The sequence below is a fragment of the Scylla paramamosain genome, chromosome 2 (genome assembly GCF_035594125.1).
Source record: "Scylla paramamosain isolate STU-SP2022 chromosome 2, ASM3559412v1, whole genome shotgun sequence".
Classification (NCBI taxonomy): domain Eukaryota; kingdom Metazoa; phylum Arthropoda; class Malacostraca; order Decapoda; family Portunidae; genus Scylla; species Scylla paramamosain.
The window spans coordinates 1,668,911-1,687,500 of record NC_087152.1 but is presented as its reverse complement, the minus strand read 5'-3'; the positions used below and the strand labels follow the sequence as shown (position 1 = coordinate 1,687,500).

The following is an 18,590-nucleotide window of genomic DNA, read 5'->3' as shown; positions in this document are numbered from 1 at the left end:
ACCACACAGCCACTAATCCACCAGTCCACTCACCGCCGCTCCACGCTGCACCTCTCCGCGCTGCCCTCACATTACCTGCACAATAAAATGAATACATCAGGGAGTGCCGTTATGAAGGTAATACTTTTAGCCATCACCTGAACCTCTACACATCCAGCAGCACAGGCAGTAAAACCACCTCATGTCATGTATAGCGGCACCACCTCCACGCCAGCACACCGGGATACGCTACACTATGCTACACTCGTATACGTAGCAAATGCACTAGATCCAGCGGTCACTCACACGTCATTTCAGTTAATACAGCGACACACTCCTTTCACGTGCTAGCACCACAGACGGCATCACCCCCACGCCATGCACACTCACTCTTCTATACCTAACTCACTCACTCATCATTCCAGTTGTGGCGGTCGGAATGGCTAGAAAAAAAAATGCATATTCACTAGCCGACTTAATTATACAAAAAAAAAAAAAAAGAAAAAAGAATCGGTATGCTGAAAAAAAATCTTTACGTCATTTGTGTGTTATCAGACTAGCTAAACAAAATATTAGGAACATTTTTAGCCACCATCATGAAGCAGAGGGCAAGAAATATGGCAAAACGAGCTAAATACTACGCACATTATCACGGGTGTGGTATGTACCTTGGGACGAGTGCTGTATTTTTTTTTCTCTTTCCCAGTTATCATTTCAATTAACAGAGACGCATTCACTTCACACCAGAACAGACAGTAGTACCATCATTCTTATGACAGGTGTATGCAGCAAGGCCACCTCCATGCCAGCACACAGCACACACTACACTCTACACACAGCAGCTGGACTATACTCTATACACTCGCTCTACTATACTCCACTCTGGTAATTTCATTTAAAACAGCTACGCTTGTCCTTAGCAACTACACAAACTACATCACTGGAACATCCTAACACCTGCTGAGGAATGAGGTGACACTAACACGTCTGCCGCGCCACACCACCAGTTTGTGTATCTAATGATTTTTTTCTTTATTCCGCGATTGGCGTCATGAACAGAATTAAATGAGATTTTAAATGTGACTAGTCTCGGTACAGTAACCTACTTACTGTATGATACAATATGTTTCACTTATTTTGAAGTGATATTATCATTATTATTATTATTATTATTATTAGTAGTAGTAGTAGTAGTAGTAGTAGTAGTAGTAGTAGTAGTAGTAGTAGTAGTAGTAGTAGTAGTAGTAGTAGTAGTAGCAGAAGTGTTGGTGTTATCATTAATACAACAACAACAACAACAGCTACCACTACTACTACTACTACTACTACTACTACTACTGGTATTACTTTTACTGCTTACATATATATATATATATATATATATATATATATATATATATATATATATATATATATATATATATATATATATATATATATATATATATATATATATATATATATATATATATATATATATATATATATATATATATATATATATATATATATATATATATATATATATATATACACACACACAGAGTAAAGAGGCAGGCTGTGGGGTGAATGGGTCGTGTCTTTCCAGTGCCGTGGGCCTCCCATAAGCCTGCAAATGGGAATCATTGGTAGCCTGACGCAGAGTTGCTGGTGTTCCTCTACACACCAGAAGCCGTGAGGCTACATTACCAAACCCTGCATGGTTTGTTTTCGCATTTGTGCCTTTGATGGCTTTGTGAGGCCTCCAGGAAGGATATTTCCTTTGGGATGAGAGAGAAAAGCACCATCAAGTAAAGAAGGGTCGCCGCCGCTGGCGTTGTCCTTGCGGAATTGGTTTTGCTGACCAGAAAGACTCGGAATAACAATGAAATTTCTTGTTTACAGAGATAGATAGGTAGATAGACAGACAAATATATCGGTAGATAAACAGGTGGAAAGACCGAGTTCATGGTCTTGTTTTTTAAAGAAAAGTAGGGATCATTCCGAATGCTTAAAACACTGCAAGAGAATCGTGTCACTAATAAAGTATTACTACAAGTACTAATAAGAAACACAGCAACAAGCACCAAGGATCCAACACAAGACAGGCAGCATGATATGATATATCCAGTACAGAGAAGAGAGAGAGAGAGAGAGAGAGAGAGAGAGAGAGAGAGAGAGAGAGAGAGAGAGAGAGAGAGAGAGAGAGAGAGAGAGAGAGAGAGAGAGAGAGAGAGAGAGAGAGAGAGAGAGAGAGAGAGGAAAAGAAAAATGCCACTTATAAAAATGGTTGTGAATTTTAAGATGAAACAGAGAGGTGCTGGTCAAAAGCTGAATAGAAACGAGTGATTCTGTCCTCTACAAACTGAAGTGAAAATGGTAAGTTTTCAAAAGTCTCCAAAATTACGAGAAGGCGGAGAGAGCAAGATAAGTTCTCGAGGGAATGGAGCCAATTCTGGACGGAGGATTTTTCCAACTGCGGGCGAAGTGCTCTGTTGGAGTCGAGCTGCGTAAACACCGCGGCTTGGGGAGAAAAAGTTTGAAAAGTGATGGTGGGAAAGCTCTCCCGGACGAGGTTATGGAACGAGAAGCTGGGACGCCTTTCTCCTCAGGTTGCTGGAGTGGTCCGACGGAACTCCTATGCTCAGAGTTGAGGTGAAGGAATGTGTAGTAAAGTTTTTTTGGGGGGAAGTTAGTATGTTTTGATGAAAAAAGTCCTCACTGAGTTGCTCTAACGTTCTTGAGCCGTGTTTAATATGTCCATAAACGTCTGAAAGAATAATTAGCATAGACAGGAAATGCTTCGCGCCATTCCTTGATGAATATACGCGGCACGTCTAAATCAACATATTCGGTATTCGCAACTATATCTGGCAGCAATGTTCTCGTATTACCGCCGGCAGCATCTCCCACGGCCACTGCTAACCACAACTACAAACCAAAGAAATCATGTTTCCACTGTTCCGTCCTGACACACCGTCCTAGGCTTCCAAAACCTGGAAATCCCTTTTCTCCCCTGACTTTATGAGACGAATCAAACTTAATGGGATGAAGTAAGTAGCATGCAAATTGTAGAAAAAAAAAAGTAAAAATAAAAACTACCAAACAACAGCATCTCATTTGAGTACATGCTAATCCGTCATCACTATTCTACTGGTAATTAGAACTAAAGATCAAGCAGGAAGGGCTTTAAGAGTGTAGCCTGCGTCTTACTAAGGATAAATCCGAACCCCCCTAAAGCTATAAGGAAACCAACGTAAAAAAAAAAAAAAAAAGGTGTGGAGATAATTCCTCACTAGAGAAGCGAATGAATTTTCTAAATGGATCAGGAGTATCTTCCTTCGCAGTCTAGTGATCCACTCTCACGATGAATCAGGTTCGGTGCAAGTGATTTACCGCGTTAATGCCAGCCGTTACTCATGAAGACCACAGAAAGCATGAAGTATATGAGGCATCCAAGTGAATCGTGAAGACGGACACGTGGAACTAGGCGACCGACCGAGTGAACATTTGTGAGATGTACACACACACACACACACACACACACACACACACACACACACACACACACACACACACACATACACACACAAGACAATACCTATGTAGTTCAATTTGCAATGAACCTTGAGCAGCAGTGTTCCCACCCAGCACCCAACTAGTGCATTAAAATTCATCAGTTGTGAATTATAAAAGCTCTTTACCGATTGTTTTTTCGCCGAAACAAGTGTAAATGTGTGAGTTAAAGTTACATATGGTGAGACTAACCATTATGAGATCGTAACTATCTTAGTGAAATGGGATTTTTTAGAGTCGTGGTCTCAAGCCACTGACCTATGCACAGGAAACACCAGCTCCATACATTTCAGAAGTAAAATACCATCACTGATAAATCAATGATGCATTATTTTTTATCCACATCGTGTGTTATTAATGTATGCTTTATTAGGCTTCCTCCCCTACGGTAAGAGTGAGGCGCCGCTATTTTCAGTGGCTGGTGGTGTTCCGTTGCTGGGGAGGTTAACGTCAGGAGGGACTTCAGTGTTGCAAAGGTGACTTAAAGGGAACACTTGCTGCATGCACTTTCTCCTTTTCCTATATTTTACGTGTTTTCTTTTATTCAATACTGTTCTCTTTCTACATGCGTCCGTACGCTTGTTAATCCCCCCACCTCTCTCTCTATCTCACTCTCTCTTAGTATATCGATGCTACTGAACTTCCCTTTCGCTACATTTCTGAACGTGTGTTTCATCCTTTCAGTCTGTTCCAGCACTGACTCCAACGCTATGCTGTCCTGTCTCTTCCTGCTCCGTACTGTGATATCGTCAAATATTGCTAACTTTCTACAGTTGTACCAAGTTGCAATTCCCTCGATATGCATTATTCAGGGTCCCACGGCGACTCTGCGGAGGTAATGAGCCGAGTCCCGGAAGACCCCGACGTAATGCCAGGCTTTGAGAATCAGCTTTTTACTTATTTTGCTTTTGCCTTTTTTTTTCAAGTTACGGCTGGGTAGCTTTTGGCAAGGTGATAAATGCTAATGACGTAAAAAATTTTTGTTTCTCTTCTTTTGTTTCACCGCGATTTTTTGTTTTGTTTTCCTTTAAGGTTCACTGAACTTGGCTCTGCAGCAGATGTGGCTAAAGATGGCGATGCACGTATTTTCCGCTCTTCCTTATCTGTCGTTATTGTGTGTGTTATTGCTGATATTGTATATAAATGTATATATATATATATATATATATATATATATATATATATATATATATATATATATATATATATATATATATATATATATATATATATATATATATATATATATATATATATATATATATATATATATAATGCTAGCAATAACACACACACACACACACACACACACACACACAAATAAGCCAATGCATTTATAAACCTTCAAATTTCCTGCACTTTTTGAATCCCTAGGAAGGAGAGAGCACGAAAGAAAAGACGAAAGATACTACAAAGTCTAACATTTTCTCAAATATTACAGGATGGAGGGTTTAGGATACCACACGAAGGGGGTAAAGGAGCTTTGGGGATGTATGAAGGAGGGACAGTAAAGGAGGGAGGCCTGGAAGTGAAGAAAACGCATAAAATTAATTTAATATTGGACGCTTCCATCCTCAGACCATCCTTCACGGAATATTTACACCGAGGTTTCAAGATGCGTGGTAAAAATCTTTTTTTTTTTTTTCTAGTGTTTTAAGGCAGTTTTCATGTTGTTTTAAGTATTTTAGGTTTATAGGAAGAGGGAGAAAGATATATATATATATATATATATATATATATATATATATATATATATATATATATATATATATATATATATATATATATATATATATATATATATATATATATATATATATATATATATATATATATATATATATATATATATATATATATATATATATATATATATATATATATATATATATATATATATATATATATATATATATATATATATATATATATATATATATATATATAACAAGTTTATACCTCCTCTTCCTCTATTTCTTCTCCCTCTTCCTCCTCCTCCTCCTCCTCTTCCTCCTCCTCCTCCTCCTCCTCATCCTAGGAGGAGGTGGAGGTGGATCTGTTTGATATACGAGTAGAAGACTTCCCCCTACTCTTAAAAGCCATAGGAAACGGACTTGAGGATCTAAACCAGGTGCTACCGCCGGGTCTCCGATTTCTTTTTGATGTGGAGCTCTCATATTCCAGCTAATTTACAAGACAGAGAGAGAGAGAGAGAGAGAGAGAGAGAGAGAGAGAGAGAGAGAGAGAGAGAGAGAGAGAGAGAGAGAAAGAGAGAGAGATAATGAATTTAGATTATAAATAATTATTTTTGTAGTTATGTAAAATTGCTATTGTTGTTAATATTGTTATATTAAATGTTACCAGTATTTCGTAACTGTTTTTTTTTTCTTATATTTAGTAGTAGTAATAGCAGTAGTAGTAGTAGTAGTAGTAGTAGACGAAGTAATAATAGTAGTAGATACTCTCCACTCTCACCCAGCCATCAAACTACCCACTCAACTACCCATTAACCTCTCTCTGTGTCTATGTATGTGTGTGTGTGTGTGTGTGTTGATCTGGCCAGTGTTATCGAGACACGTCACGGTAAGGGGCGGGGGAGGGGGATGAGGGGGGTCGGAAAAACACTAGCTGGAGACATCAGTTTGTTGGTGGGTGTGACAGTGACCGGCTGGAGTGTCAGTACTATTACTGGGATTATTTTACTTCAATATTACGTTTGCAAGACAATACAGCGGTACATTTTGTGTTTATTACAAAGTCTGCACAGCATCTGGAGTGTGGGAGATACAATATATTATCTATCTGATAAGGTTAGGTAGGCTGTGTGTCCTGAAACACACACACACACACACACACACACACACACACACTAAAGTCTAATGCAGGGAGACTGGAAGAGAGGGGGTTCGGGGGTCCCGGATCTCGGTCCCCGGATGACGTCACTAGTTGATGACGTCACGCCATATTTACGTTATTCGATTAATTTTGAAATTGACTCTTCGCAAAAATGGAGCTAGGCCAGAATGCCTTATATTTTTTCAAAGGGCATACACTTTAATTAATACGGAGCATATTAAAATATTTAAAGCCCCAGTAATAATAAAGATATTTTAAAGCAACTCAAAAAAATTGTTGGAACATAAACACAATAAAGAAAAACATTCTAAAGTCCACAGATATCATTTATCACGAACGCAAAACACTTTAAAAAATCAAAACTATTTTCACAAACGATCAGAAGTTAGCTAACAGCTCAAATAAAGAAATAAAAAAAATTACAAACATCAACTTTTCGAGTTTTTAACAGGACTAAAATTTCCTTTAAAAGTCCGCATATTTAACTCAACTGGATCACAAGACATTTTAAAAACTATCAACGATTTTTTTAACCAATAAAATCTTGTTTAGCGACTGAAATGAATTTTTTTTTGTGTGGGGATATGAAAAAATAACCCATAAAAACAAGATTTATTTATGACTGAAACAACCTCATGATTAATATATTTTTATTAACACACGCACGGAAAACACTCAAAACATCACTATAATTTTGCAAACCATAAAAAAAAAAACTTAGTTAAAGAGCCAGAATATATAAGTTAAGGAAATAGAAATAATATTGGAATCGGGCAAGATTCTGGCAAATCATTACGGCGGCCGGGGCGCCTCAGCTGAAAACACGGACGGCTGGCACTCCTCCTTACATAGTATGTGCGGTTATTTTGGAGATTATTTATCTAATTCTCGATTAATTTTAGCTCTGTGTGTGTGTGTGTGTGTGTGTGTGTGTGTGTGTGTGTGTCAGTGCCCCGTTACTACAATATAGATAACCTCATCCGCCTCTTTCCCCGCTCCCTCCTGCTACTTCTTACCTCCTCTCTGCCAGTGTCACCCCAATCTGCTTCTCTTTTTCTAGTGCGGGCCTATGTGTGTCAGTGTGTGTGTGTGTGTGTGTGTTGTGTCTTTCATTGCACAGATGGCGATGCACTGTGTGTGTGTGTGTGTGTTCCCGTCTTTCATTATATAGCTGGTGATGCATTGTGTGTGTGTGTGTGTGTGTGTGTGTGTGTGTAGGTGTGTTCCCGTCTTTCATTATATAGCTGGTGATGCAGTGTGTGTGTGTGTGTGTGTGTGTGTGTGTGTGTGTGTGTGTGTGTGTGTGTGTGTGTGTGTGTGTGTTGTTGAAGTTGTTCTTGTTTCATTATATTTCAATGAGTAAATTGTATTTCCTTGGTTTTCTTTCTTTCGCTTTCTTTCTTCATATTTTTCTTTCTCCCTTCAATCCTTTTGTTTCTTTTTCTTATTTATTTATTGAGGTATTTACTTACAGTGAGTGTGTTTGTGTGTGTGTGTGTGTGTGTGTGTGTGTGTGTGTGTGTGTGTGTGTGTATGTACATGTGTATACGTGTACCTATGTGTGTGTGTGTGTGTGTGTGTGTGTGTGTGTGTGTGTGTGTGTGTTTACGTGTACGTGTGTGTGTGTGTGTGTGTGTGTGTGTGTGTGTTGAAGTTGTTCTTGTTTCATTATATTTGTATGAGTAAATTACATTTCCTTGTTTTTCTTTCTTTCTTTCTGCCTTCAATCCTTTTTTTTTTTTTTTTATTTATTGAGGTAACTACTTAGTGTGTGTGTGTGTGTGTGTGTGTGTGTGTGTGTGTGTGTGTGTGTGTGTGTGTGTATTTGTATTGTTTACATTCTCGTTTGCATTGTTTGCTTGAATTCTTTACTTGCATAGCGTGTAAACAAACAATCAGCACCATATGAATACTGCTTACCTGTCTACCTTATTGATTCATCTCTCACCTCTCCCCCCAGTCCCTCCTCCATCCCACTGTCAGGTAAGGGGAACGCCGTCTCCCTGTAGCTTCCCCTGACTACCTAGTTGACGAGAGAGAGAGAGAGAGAGAGAGAGAGAGAGGGGGTATTGGTTGCATAAAATATAGCTTGAGTGCGGCAACTCTTTCCGCGATTAACGAGGCTATCATCTAGGTAATTGGAATAGTTAAAGCCTGATGGGGAAATTCCAGCTGTTTTATTGCTGATGATGGACGCCCGGGGGGAAAGCAAATTGAGATAATGACCGATATCCTTCACTGACTTTTAGCAGCGCCGTAGCGTACCTCTTCCGTATAATTTCTTGCTATCATTGAGGTGCTCATTCACCTGTTTATTTACGCGACGATATCTTCAGTGAGGACCCTCACCTGAACACACACACACACACACACACACACACACATTTCTAGGTGATGCTGTTCCTGTCACCGCGGTATCTGCAGCAGCCCCATCGTTTTTCCAGTTCCTTGGAATACCAATGAAGTTGTAATAAATAAGTTTTTTTAGCGCATGCATGTTTCCACCTCATTTTCTCCTGTAACGTCAAGTCGCCAAATGCTAAAACTTATTCCTCATCTTTGGGAATATGAAACATCCATAGCGAACTAGGTTGAGGGAATAGCCTTGGAGTAGAAGCCGCGTCGTCAGCCACAACAGTTTCACACGTTTCCTCGTAAAAGAAAGCAAATGTCAGCAATCGATCGCTGTCAAACCGCAGGAATGATCTCATTTATTAACAGCATACTTGTCTGTTCTGCTGCATGAGGATCAAGCACATCTTTGTTATCTTTAACCGACAATGATCTCCGATTTGATCGGATCAGGCCCTAACACCATAATCGGAACACACAATAGTGGATGAGTGACCCTCAGCGCCATTTTCCAGTCTATTTGAATCTGATACACAGAATGACTCTGCAGAATTTACATCAGTCATGCTAATAAACGATGAATTCTTGTATTTTCAAGCTAAAACAAACTGCTCCAAGCTTCCTTAGCTACGAGAATTACATTTCGAGAATTACAGGAATACCATCTTGAGACCATCAAAACAATATATTCAACACTGATGTTCAGAGCTGCTTTGTTCCTCGTAAACTATAGTTTCCGAAGTTTCTTGAATCTGATGAACTAGAGATTAAGAAAGACAAAGATGCTCTCGACATCAGTTTCTTGAATGCATTGTTTTGACGGTCTGAAGAAGGGAAACGTAAGAAAGAATAAAGGAATGTTGTCAGCACTGTGCGTCTATACTTTCCACTACAACTAAAAATCAATTCTGATTCTCGACTAATATTTTCTAATCGATATTGTTAAATAGTGTAAGGAAAAACAGGTATAGTTGGCATACCGTTAGTTCGATGTGTCACGATGTCAGTCTTAGACCTTCTCACTTTCAGTCCCTTCCTCTCCAGTGCACATCTCCATCTTTCCAGCTCAGCTTCCACTTCTTCCCTACTTTCCCAAAAAATCACTGCCTCGTCTGCAAACATCATGGTTCGTGGGAATTCCTTTTTGAGCTCATCAGTCAGCCAATCCATCACTATTACAAAGAACGGGATCAATATATTACCCAATGAGAAATAATGAATTTTGTATGGTCAAAGAGTTCCAGAACTTTAGTTTTAAGCTTTGCGTTACTACTAGAAGCATGCTAGTGTCCATGTTCAATCAGTGAGTCTATTTTCTTATGAAACCATACTACAGACTATCAAAAAGGGCGCGAAAGGTACCGCTACTCGGCGCAGGCTGGCACAACACATGGCAAGCGTCATTTGGTCCGCGCCGAGCCGCTAAACGGGCGGCGCCACTAGGGTGCTGTTATAACTTAAGAAATTTTGCCCTACGTAATAATAACTTTTGACCACCTCTTTGGCCATGTCTTCCTCCAATACTTCTCCTCCAGAACCCATCGAGGTGAAGGTTATGCCTCTGGACACTGAGGAGTACAAGGTTCTAAAGATAGACGCAGAAGAGGTGATGACATATCCCCTGTGTGAAGACAGTGACACAAGCCCTTTCGAATTATTTAAGCAAAGAATGGCCTATGAAATCAACTCATTGCAAAAGGCTAAGAATTCACAGATAATCAGTGAGGCAAAAGCTTGTGGCATAATGCAGTATCTTCAGTGGAGGAAAAACCCATCTGATTATCCTAACATGAAGCTGTCAGATTTCAGTCGCCACACAATACGGGAATATGCGTCTGCTAAAAGGATGGTGCTGATTGATGTGCCAGATTTAGGTTTCTACAATGTGCTTGCCGTGCCAAAAAAGACAGGTGAGGAAATAGGGTCAAGATCTGGTAAATTAACCTATTAAGTACAGGTGGCAAATAGTTAAGATTTCATCAAATATACCTATACCAAAACATTGTCTGCGTGCAACCTTGCTTTTGGATGTAGTTTTACTTTTGGAAGAAAAAAAAATAAAAAGACAGTTAAAAGAATAGTTATGAGATGTCAATGCAGCTTGACATTGCTTACAGTTGAAAGAACAGTTATATTGATGCAGCTTGATGTTGTTTATTATAGCAATTTCAGTGAATATCTGGGTCTTTAATATGATATACCAGACACCTCACAAAAAACAAACTTCATTTAAAAGAATAGCAACGTTGTCTGCCCACAATCTTTAATCTACTACTTTCCTTCAATTTCCTTTCTTTTATTTCTGTCCAAACTCTTCTATATTCTCAGTCTTTCTACAAGCAAAATGATATACCAGTACCTTGATACGGCATTCATGGAAAATAACATATCAGCAGGCTGCAAGCTCAGCCAGCCCAGGACTTCAGTGCATAGGGGGCCACTCATGAAGGACTGGGGTCCCAACTGACTGGGTCCATGGCCTGCTGCTATGAGTTGCCAATTATGCATTTCTGTTGCAGGGTTATTGTGTTGGGCGAGAGAGGATATTGCCACACTGGGCAGGAGAGGCTACCAGCTAATGCAGCTATACACTTTTTTTTTATCTATTTACTTATTTATTTCATATATTTATTTTATTCTCACTTGGACATTCCCACCACAATCTCTCCCTTACTATCATATTATCTTCTACTTTCTGCTAATTTCTATCATGCACTCACACATCTAAACAATCTACCACAACTTCTAGTGGACTCTTAAAAATCATATTTGAAACATGAGAACTTGTGAGAGAGAGAGAGAGAGAGAGAGAGAGAGAGAGAGAGAGAGAGAGAGAGAGAGAGACACATGATGCCTGTTTTGTGACATTAAAGAAATCATAAATCATATCTCTTGTTTGGAGAGAGAGAGAGAGAGAGTCTGTGTGTGTGTGATTCACCTATGGTCGTCTGCTGGTCACCCAGTCAGCCATTCCCCTACAAAAAGAGCTCCGGGATCATAGTGACCCATTTTTGGGTAGGACTGAAACCACTGACACACCACACACCGGGACAGTGAAGTCACGACCCCTTGGGTTACATCCTTTACATACTTGTTGCTAGGTGAACAGAGGCCACATATTAAGAGGCTTGCCTATTTGCCTCACTGTGCCTGGGATTTGAACCCGGGCCTTCTTGGTTGAGAGCCGAGCATGCTAACCACTACACTACATGTGTGTGTGTAAAAATGTATAACTGACAACTTATGCCCGCAGGTCCAGCCACTATTGCATGAATGCCTTTACTGCAGAAAAACTTATTTGTAGCTGAGTTACACTGCAAGAAGCAAATATTTGGGAACAGAATCAGTCTTGACCAAACAAATTTGTTACTGCCAAATGCAGCATTTAGCAATCACTTGAATTCACGTAACTAATGATCTTTAAGTTTGTTTAAATATATTTGTTACCGTTTTACATGCTTGTTTTACTTTTGAGTCGTAGATTTATGGGGTTTACTTATGGGTTTACTTCCATGCTGTGTGTTTTGCTTCTTCACTATGATGATTATCCTTTATCATTTAACCCTTGAAGGTGCAGTACCATGTTTGTTGTCATAATCAGTCAACATGTACTTTAGGAAGAAGTATTGCTATTCTTATTAAAGAAAAAATATTGCAGTGAGATAAAATACTTTAATCCCTACACCAGGAGAGAATAAAATTGCTTACTTTACTAGAACCATTTATATTTCCCAAAACAACTTAGACTTATTCATGGTGTAACCTTCCTAATTGTACATATAAACCAAATGCATATGTAGGAATAGGGTACACTTTTCCCAAATGTTGGACAGCTCAGAATTAGAGTGAAGCTGGTCATTGCTATTACTAAAAGTTACTTGTGTTTCAGATTTGGATGCATGTGTGGCATTTTCTGACTACAGACGTGTCATCCATGCAGGCCAGTTGTTTGATGTGGTGCACTACCTCCACACAGATTCCAACAAAAACACTCACTGTGGGTACAGGCCAGTGTATGAAAGGTCAAAACATGAATACTTTGGCATCCCACGTAGCTATGTTCGCCTTCACTGCAAGTACTGCCCAGGGTGTGTAGTGGAGCTGACAACCATAAAGCCTCAGCAGCCTTGCAAGCAGGTAATTTACTGTTGTATGGTAAACAACATTCAAGAGAAAACATAGTATTAACTATTGGTAAGCACCTTCAGTTTGTTTATACCTATGATGTATGCATTAAGTGTATTGGTGTGGGAATGGTTGCTGCCATTAAGTCCATTATAAGAAACATGATAGGTATTAAATACTGTAAAAAGAACTAGGTATGTATAAGTTGTTTTGTAGTTAAGTTGGTATCTATCACATAGTTCCTTTTCTCTCTATTCTATAACTGTAGCTTGATAAATATTATATTGTAAATATATATTTGTAAAAAATATATTTGTAAAAATATATTTGTAAATAATATAAATATTATTTACAAATGGTATGGTGGATGAAGTGATTTTTTTTTTATTTATTTTTTTTATTTTATGTCCAGTTTTCCTATTTTATTAAGGTTAGGATGGTGCCCCCAAATGCAGGACTTGATTTTGGCATATGGGAACTGTTACCCTGTAACAGTTCCCCTTGGCACAAAGGGAGGACCCCTTGGCACAAAGACTAGCACAAAGAATGATTTCCAAACTACTCTCCTACGGCTTCTATCCTTCTCTCTGTAACTTCACTTCGTTTCCTTTCCGACTGTTCTATTGCTGCTGTGGTAGATGGTCACTGTTCTTCTCCTAAATCTATTAACAGTGGTGTTCCTCAGGGTTCTGTTCTGTCACCCACTCTGTTCTTATTATTCATCAATGACCTTCAAACCAAACTTCTTGTCCTATCCACTCCTACGCTGATGATACCACCCTTCACTTTTCCACGTCTTTTCATAGATGTAAAACCCTTCAGGAAGTAAACATTTCAACTGGGGAAGCCACAGAACACCTGACTTCTGGTCTTTCTAAAATTTCTGATTGGGGCAGAGCAAACTTGGTATTGTTCGGTGCCTCAAAAAACTCAATTCCTTCATCTGTCAGCTTGACACAACCTTCCAGACAACTATCCCCTCTTCTTCAGTGACACTCAACTGTCCCCCTTTTCTACACTGAACTTCCTTGGTCTGTCCTTTACTTATAATCTGAACTGGAAACTTCACATCTCATCTCTAGCTAAATCAGCTTCTATGAAGTTAGGCATTCTGAGACATCTCTTCCAGTTTTTCTCACCCCCCTCAGCTGCTAACTCTGTACAAGGGCCTTATCTGTCCATGTATGGAGTATGCTTCAGGTATCTTGGGGGGGCTTCCACTCATACTGCTCTTCTAGACAGGGTGGAATCAAAAGCTTTTCATCTCATCAACTCCTCTCCTCTAACTGACTGTCTTCAACCTGTCTCTCATCGCTACAGTGTTCCATCTCTAGCTGTCTTCTATCGCTATTTTCATGCTAACTGGTCTTCTGATCTTGCTAACTGTATGCCTCCTGTCCTCCTGTGGCCTTGCTGCACAAGACTTTCTTCTTTCTCTCACCCCTATTCTGTCCATCTCTCTAATGCAAGAGTTAACCATTATTCTCAATCATTCATCCCTTTCTCTGGTAAACTCTAGAACTCCGTGCCTGCTTCTGTATTTCCACCTTCCTATGACTTGAACTCCTTCAAGAGGGAGGTTTCAAGACACTTATCTTTCAATTTTTGACTACTGCTTTGGACCCTTTTCTGGGACTGGCATCTCAGTCATTTTTTTTTTTATTGGATTTTTGTTGCCCTTGGCCAGTGTCCTACATAAAAATAAAAAAAAATGTGTGTGGTTAAAGAAAAAATCTTTGTTGCCCAATGTTTAAAAACATCTCTGTAATTTTAAAATTCTCGTAACTTTGTGTGGATGCAGCATTTCTTTTATAAGGAAAACGGGTGTAACATCTTACGATTTCAATATTTTAGTCAGTGGACTTATATATATATATATATATATATATATATATATATATATATATATATATATATATATATATATATATATATATATATGCATATTCCTTTGGGAATTCAAACAATTACCCAAGTAAGTGAGGCATATTACATTTAGTCTGGCTAAGTTAATTGACTGAGTTTGATACTTGTCTCTGGAAACTTCCTCATGGTGTCCATAGGAGAAATCTCCACTTACACCAGTTTAGGATATAATGTACAATTGCTTCATACCTTTGAGTTCTGAGATGAGGATTACAGACTTCTGATACAAAGTTGACATAAGATAACCCTACGGTTTATGGTCAGTAGTTAATATGGAAAGCTCAAAGGCAAAACAACATGTTATTGTCATCCTGCATGAAGAAGGGTATTCAAATAGAAAAATTGTGAGATGTATAGGTGTAAGCAGGTCTACCATGCCCAAATGAAATCTTGAAACCACTTCTTTTAGTTTAGCCAGGGATACTGCCAGATCCTATACTCAATATTTTCCATACATCTTCCTCACTTGTGTCAGATTGACTCATGGCACCTGTGGCCTGATATTTTTTTGAGTGATTGTACCTCATCCTTACACATCCATATCATCTCACTCTCCCATTCTCTATCTCGTACTCTAGTGCCCTATCCTATTTTATTTAGGATATTCTTAAGTTTCCAGCACCTATTCCATTCTTACTGTCGTGTATCCTTCTGCTTGACTCATAATGCATTGTTTCCAGATGCCCAAACCATTAGTGCTGCACTTCACAATCCTTTCCATCCCAGAATTAATTCCTCTGTCTCTGCTAGATAACCCAGACACTTCCAATACTTTCATCATATCAGAGACACTTCTCAAATAATTTGATTTTACATGTTTTTATATCTCAGGGAGAGTGGCCAAAGGGGAAATAAAAAAAAAAGGTCTGTATACCATGATGTTCTCAAAAAGAAGCAGGTGTAAAGGAACCAAAACAAATAACCAATTTAACTTTTCAGGTGTCTTGATACTCCTCTCTTGAAATGACTGAGTTGTAGGCAGAAGAAAATACAGAAACATGAAGGTTATATTGTTTACTAGTAAAAGGGATGAATGAGTGAAGCTGCTGGTTAAGTCTTAAATTAATAAGATAGACATTATAGGGGTGAGAGTAAGTAAAAAAGTCTTGTGCAGTGAAGTTGTGAGTGGTGGGAAGAAGCATGTTGTTGGCAAGTTCAGAAGAGCAGTAACCATGGAAATAAGAAAAGGCAGTAAGAGATACAGCATTATATCAATGAGTAAGAAAATCTAAACAGACTGATAGGAAAGAATTGATGAGATGAAAAGCTTTGTCTCCACCTTGTTTAGGAGTGCTGTGTGAACTGAACCTTCCATTTGTAGGAGCAGTACTCCATACATGGACAGATAAGGGCCCTGTGTACAGTAGTGACGGAGGAAGAAAAGTATCGGCAAAGGTATCAAAGGTACTCAACTTCTTGGAAACTGTTTTAGCAAGAGGAATGTGAAATTACCACTTAAGATTTTCCATGAAAGAGGGTCCATGAAAGTTCAATGTAGAGGAAAGGGATATTTGAGTGGCAGTAAAGAGGGATAGTTATCTGGAAGGTTGTGTCAAGAGGATAGCTTAAGGAATCAAATTTGAGGCATTGAACAATACAAGGTTTGCCTGCCCCATTCTGAAGAAACTCTTCTGTTCTTTACCCATCAGAATTTATTGTCTCACTTATCCATAGTTTTCTGTCTTTCCTACCTTCTATTACCACTCTTAGTTTATCACTGTATAGTTCTTAATGTTTTATTGTCTATTTATTGTATATTGTGTCCTAACAATACCCACAGTTATTTAAATTGTAGTTACAGTGTTTTTCAAGTGTGGTTTGCTGCTTGATACACAACATTCTCTTTTTCTCTGAATGTTATGTAACCTCTCTGTATTGCCCTTTGCATATTCAGAGATTGGCTTTACAGACCTGTCAACAATAGGATCATTAGCTTACACAAGGGATAGAGGATCATCTTGTAATATTTCACAGGCTTTCTATTAATAGTGTTGCCTTTCTCCAGCCTGTTTCCTGGAGCCTGGAGAAGAGAATATTCCTGGTGAAAGAATTCTATCAAAGTAAAAACTCCATCGACTGTGTGCTGAAAAAGTATCAGGAGGAGTTTGGCAGATGTGACCTTCCTCAACCACAGACAATACAGCGCTTAGTGCAGCTGTTTGAGGAGACTGGAAGTGTGCTGGCACCTGAGGGCTGGTTGACTACCCTGCACCAGTCTCACCTTAATGATGAGAAGCCATCATCAGGAAGTGCTTGCTGGTGGACTGTGGAGGATGGACCTACAGTTCCTCCTGACCCAGGCGACCCAGGAGATACCGACTGACATTGTGAAAAATAACATCTATATCTATATCTATCTGTATATATATATATATATATATATATATATATATATATATATATATATATATATATATATATATATATATACACACACACATACATAAATACATGTACATATATATTTTTAAAAATTTCAGTATTTCATTAACTCCTTACCATGATTAAAAAAAAATTCTTTACTAATCTCCTTTTCTTTTTTCATTCTTAAAAAAAATTGCCATCTACTTGGTATATACATTGCCAAAGAAAATATGAAATCCATGAATAGTTAATTAAAACTCTCTCATGGAAAAAAAATGAAGTAGTTAAATAATACTTATACAAATAAATGGTATTATTTATTGCCTAACATAAGCACCATTATTATGACCTGATTATTATCAAGCCTAATTTTTTTTTTTTTTTTTTTAAGATGCATTTCTCCACCATATTGTTGAATGAATGGTCACTGACAGAAACATACATAGCTTTGTATAAGAAAATTCTGCTTGTGGTATACCACTATAGCTAATGAAGGGTTTTGAAAGTGTTGTGAAAGAAGCAAATGACGAGTGAATGAAATTACACATTAAATAATAAAGAAAGGAAGATAATGGAAAGATAAATGAAGTTTTGAGTATCTAGTCATGTGTTCCTTTGGATGGAGGAATAGATGTAGAGATGAAGCTTTCATTAAGTGAAGCTAGAAAGGTGTGGGAAGGAAGGAATAAAGTGGTTTATTGTAGGCACTTGCAATAAATGCAGAGAAAGTTGTATGTACAGTATTTGAAGCAGTAGAGGTACATTGACATAGTACCATATGGAACTGAAGAATGGTACAAGGGAGCAGAACAGAAGAGAGTGAATGTTAAGGAGAGATAGTAGTAAGAGGAATGTGCAGAGTAGCACATAAATATAGAGTAATAAGTAACAAAGTGCTGAGAAACTAACCTACTGAGTAGAGCAGGGAATTTACAGACCTGGAGACATATAAAGAGGATGACATAAAAGAGTGATTGGTGAAGAATATAACTTGAACTAGACATGAGAAGTTTAAAACTAAGGAGAAAACTATAAATGGGAAGGGTAGTTGGTGTGAAGAATGTTAGATGCAAAATTGTGGAGCAAGAGTGATTGCACATGATATAGCTAAATGAAGAACTATGAAAACATAAATTTGATGCAGCCTTATGGACCTCTGTGAGAAGTTAAATGTTTATCTGATCCAATCAATAGATTAGATCAGCTGCAGGAAGATGGGATGGTTCTATAATGGTATGGCAGTTCTGCAGTTAAGTCTGATGCAACTGATTCATGCTACAAAGGTGGTTGGTGAGGGTCTGCTTTCTCCACCAGTAGAGGTAAAGGGACTAATATGGTATTTAATTTAGTAATAGGGAATGTTTAAGCATATGAGGGGTGATGGATTGATACATGTGAAGATGTGGGTGGATGAAGGCATCTTGTCTCAGGTA

The 18,590-nt window shown here is 38.3% G+C and overlaps 1 protein-coding gene across 4 annotated transcripts; it reads left to right on the top strand.

Annotated features, from left to right (window-relative positions):
- Positions 1–10,126: 10,126 nt before the first annotated feature.
- On the top strand, positions 10,127–17,162 carry LOC135108223 (uncharacterized). 4 transcript variants are annotated; one of them, XM_064019004.1, is made up of 4 exons: positions 10,127–10,652; positions 12,632–12,879; positions 16,115–16,197; positions 16,799–16,984. In XM_064019004.1, exons 1-4 carry the CDS (start codon positions 10,250–10,252, stop codon positions 16,836–16,838), a joined length of 774 nt encoding a protein of 257 aa, XP_063875074.1. In that variant the 5' UTR covers positions 10,127–10,249; the 3' UTR covers positions 16,839–16,984. The 4 variants fall into 4 exon arrangements, with proteins under 4 accessions (XP_063875074.1, XP_063875073.1, XP_063875072.1 ...); XM_064019006.1 differs by lacking the exon at positions 16,115–16,197 and having other exon boundaries at positions 10,198–10,348; positions 10,545–10,652; positions 16,799–17,161; XM_064019003.1 differs by lacking the exon at positions 16,115–16,197 and having other exon boundaries at positions 12,719–12,879; positions 16,799–17,162.
- Positions 17,163–18,590: the final 1,428 nt, after the last annotated feature.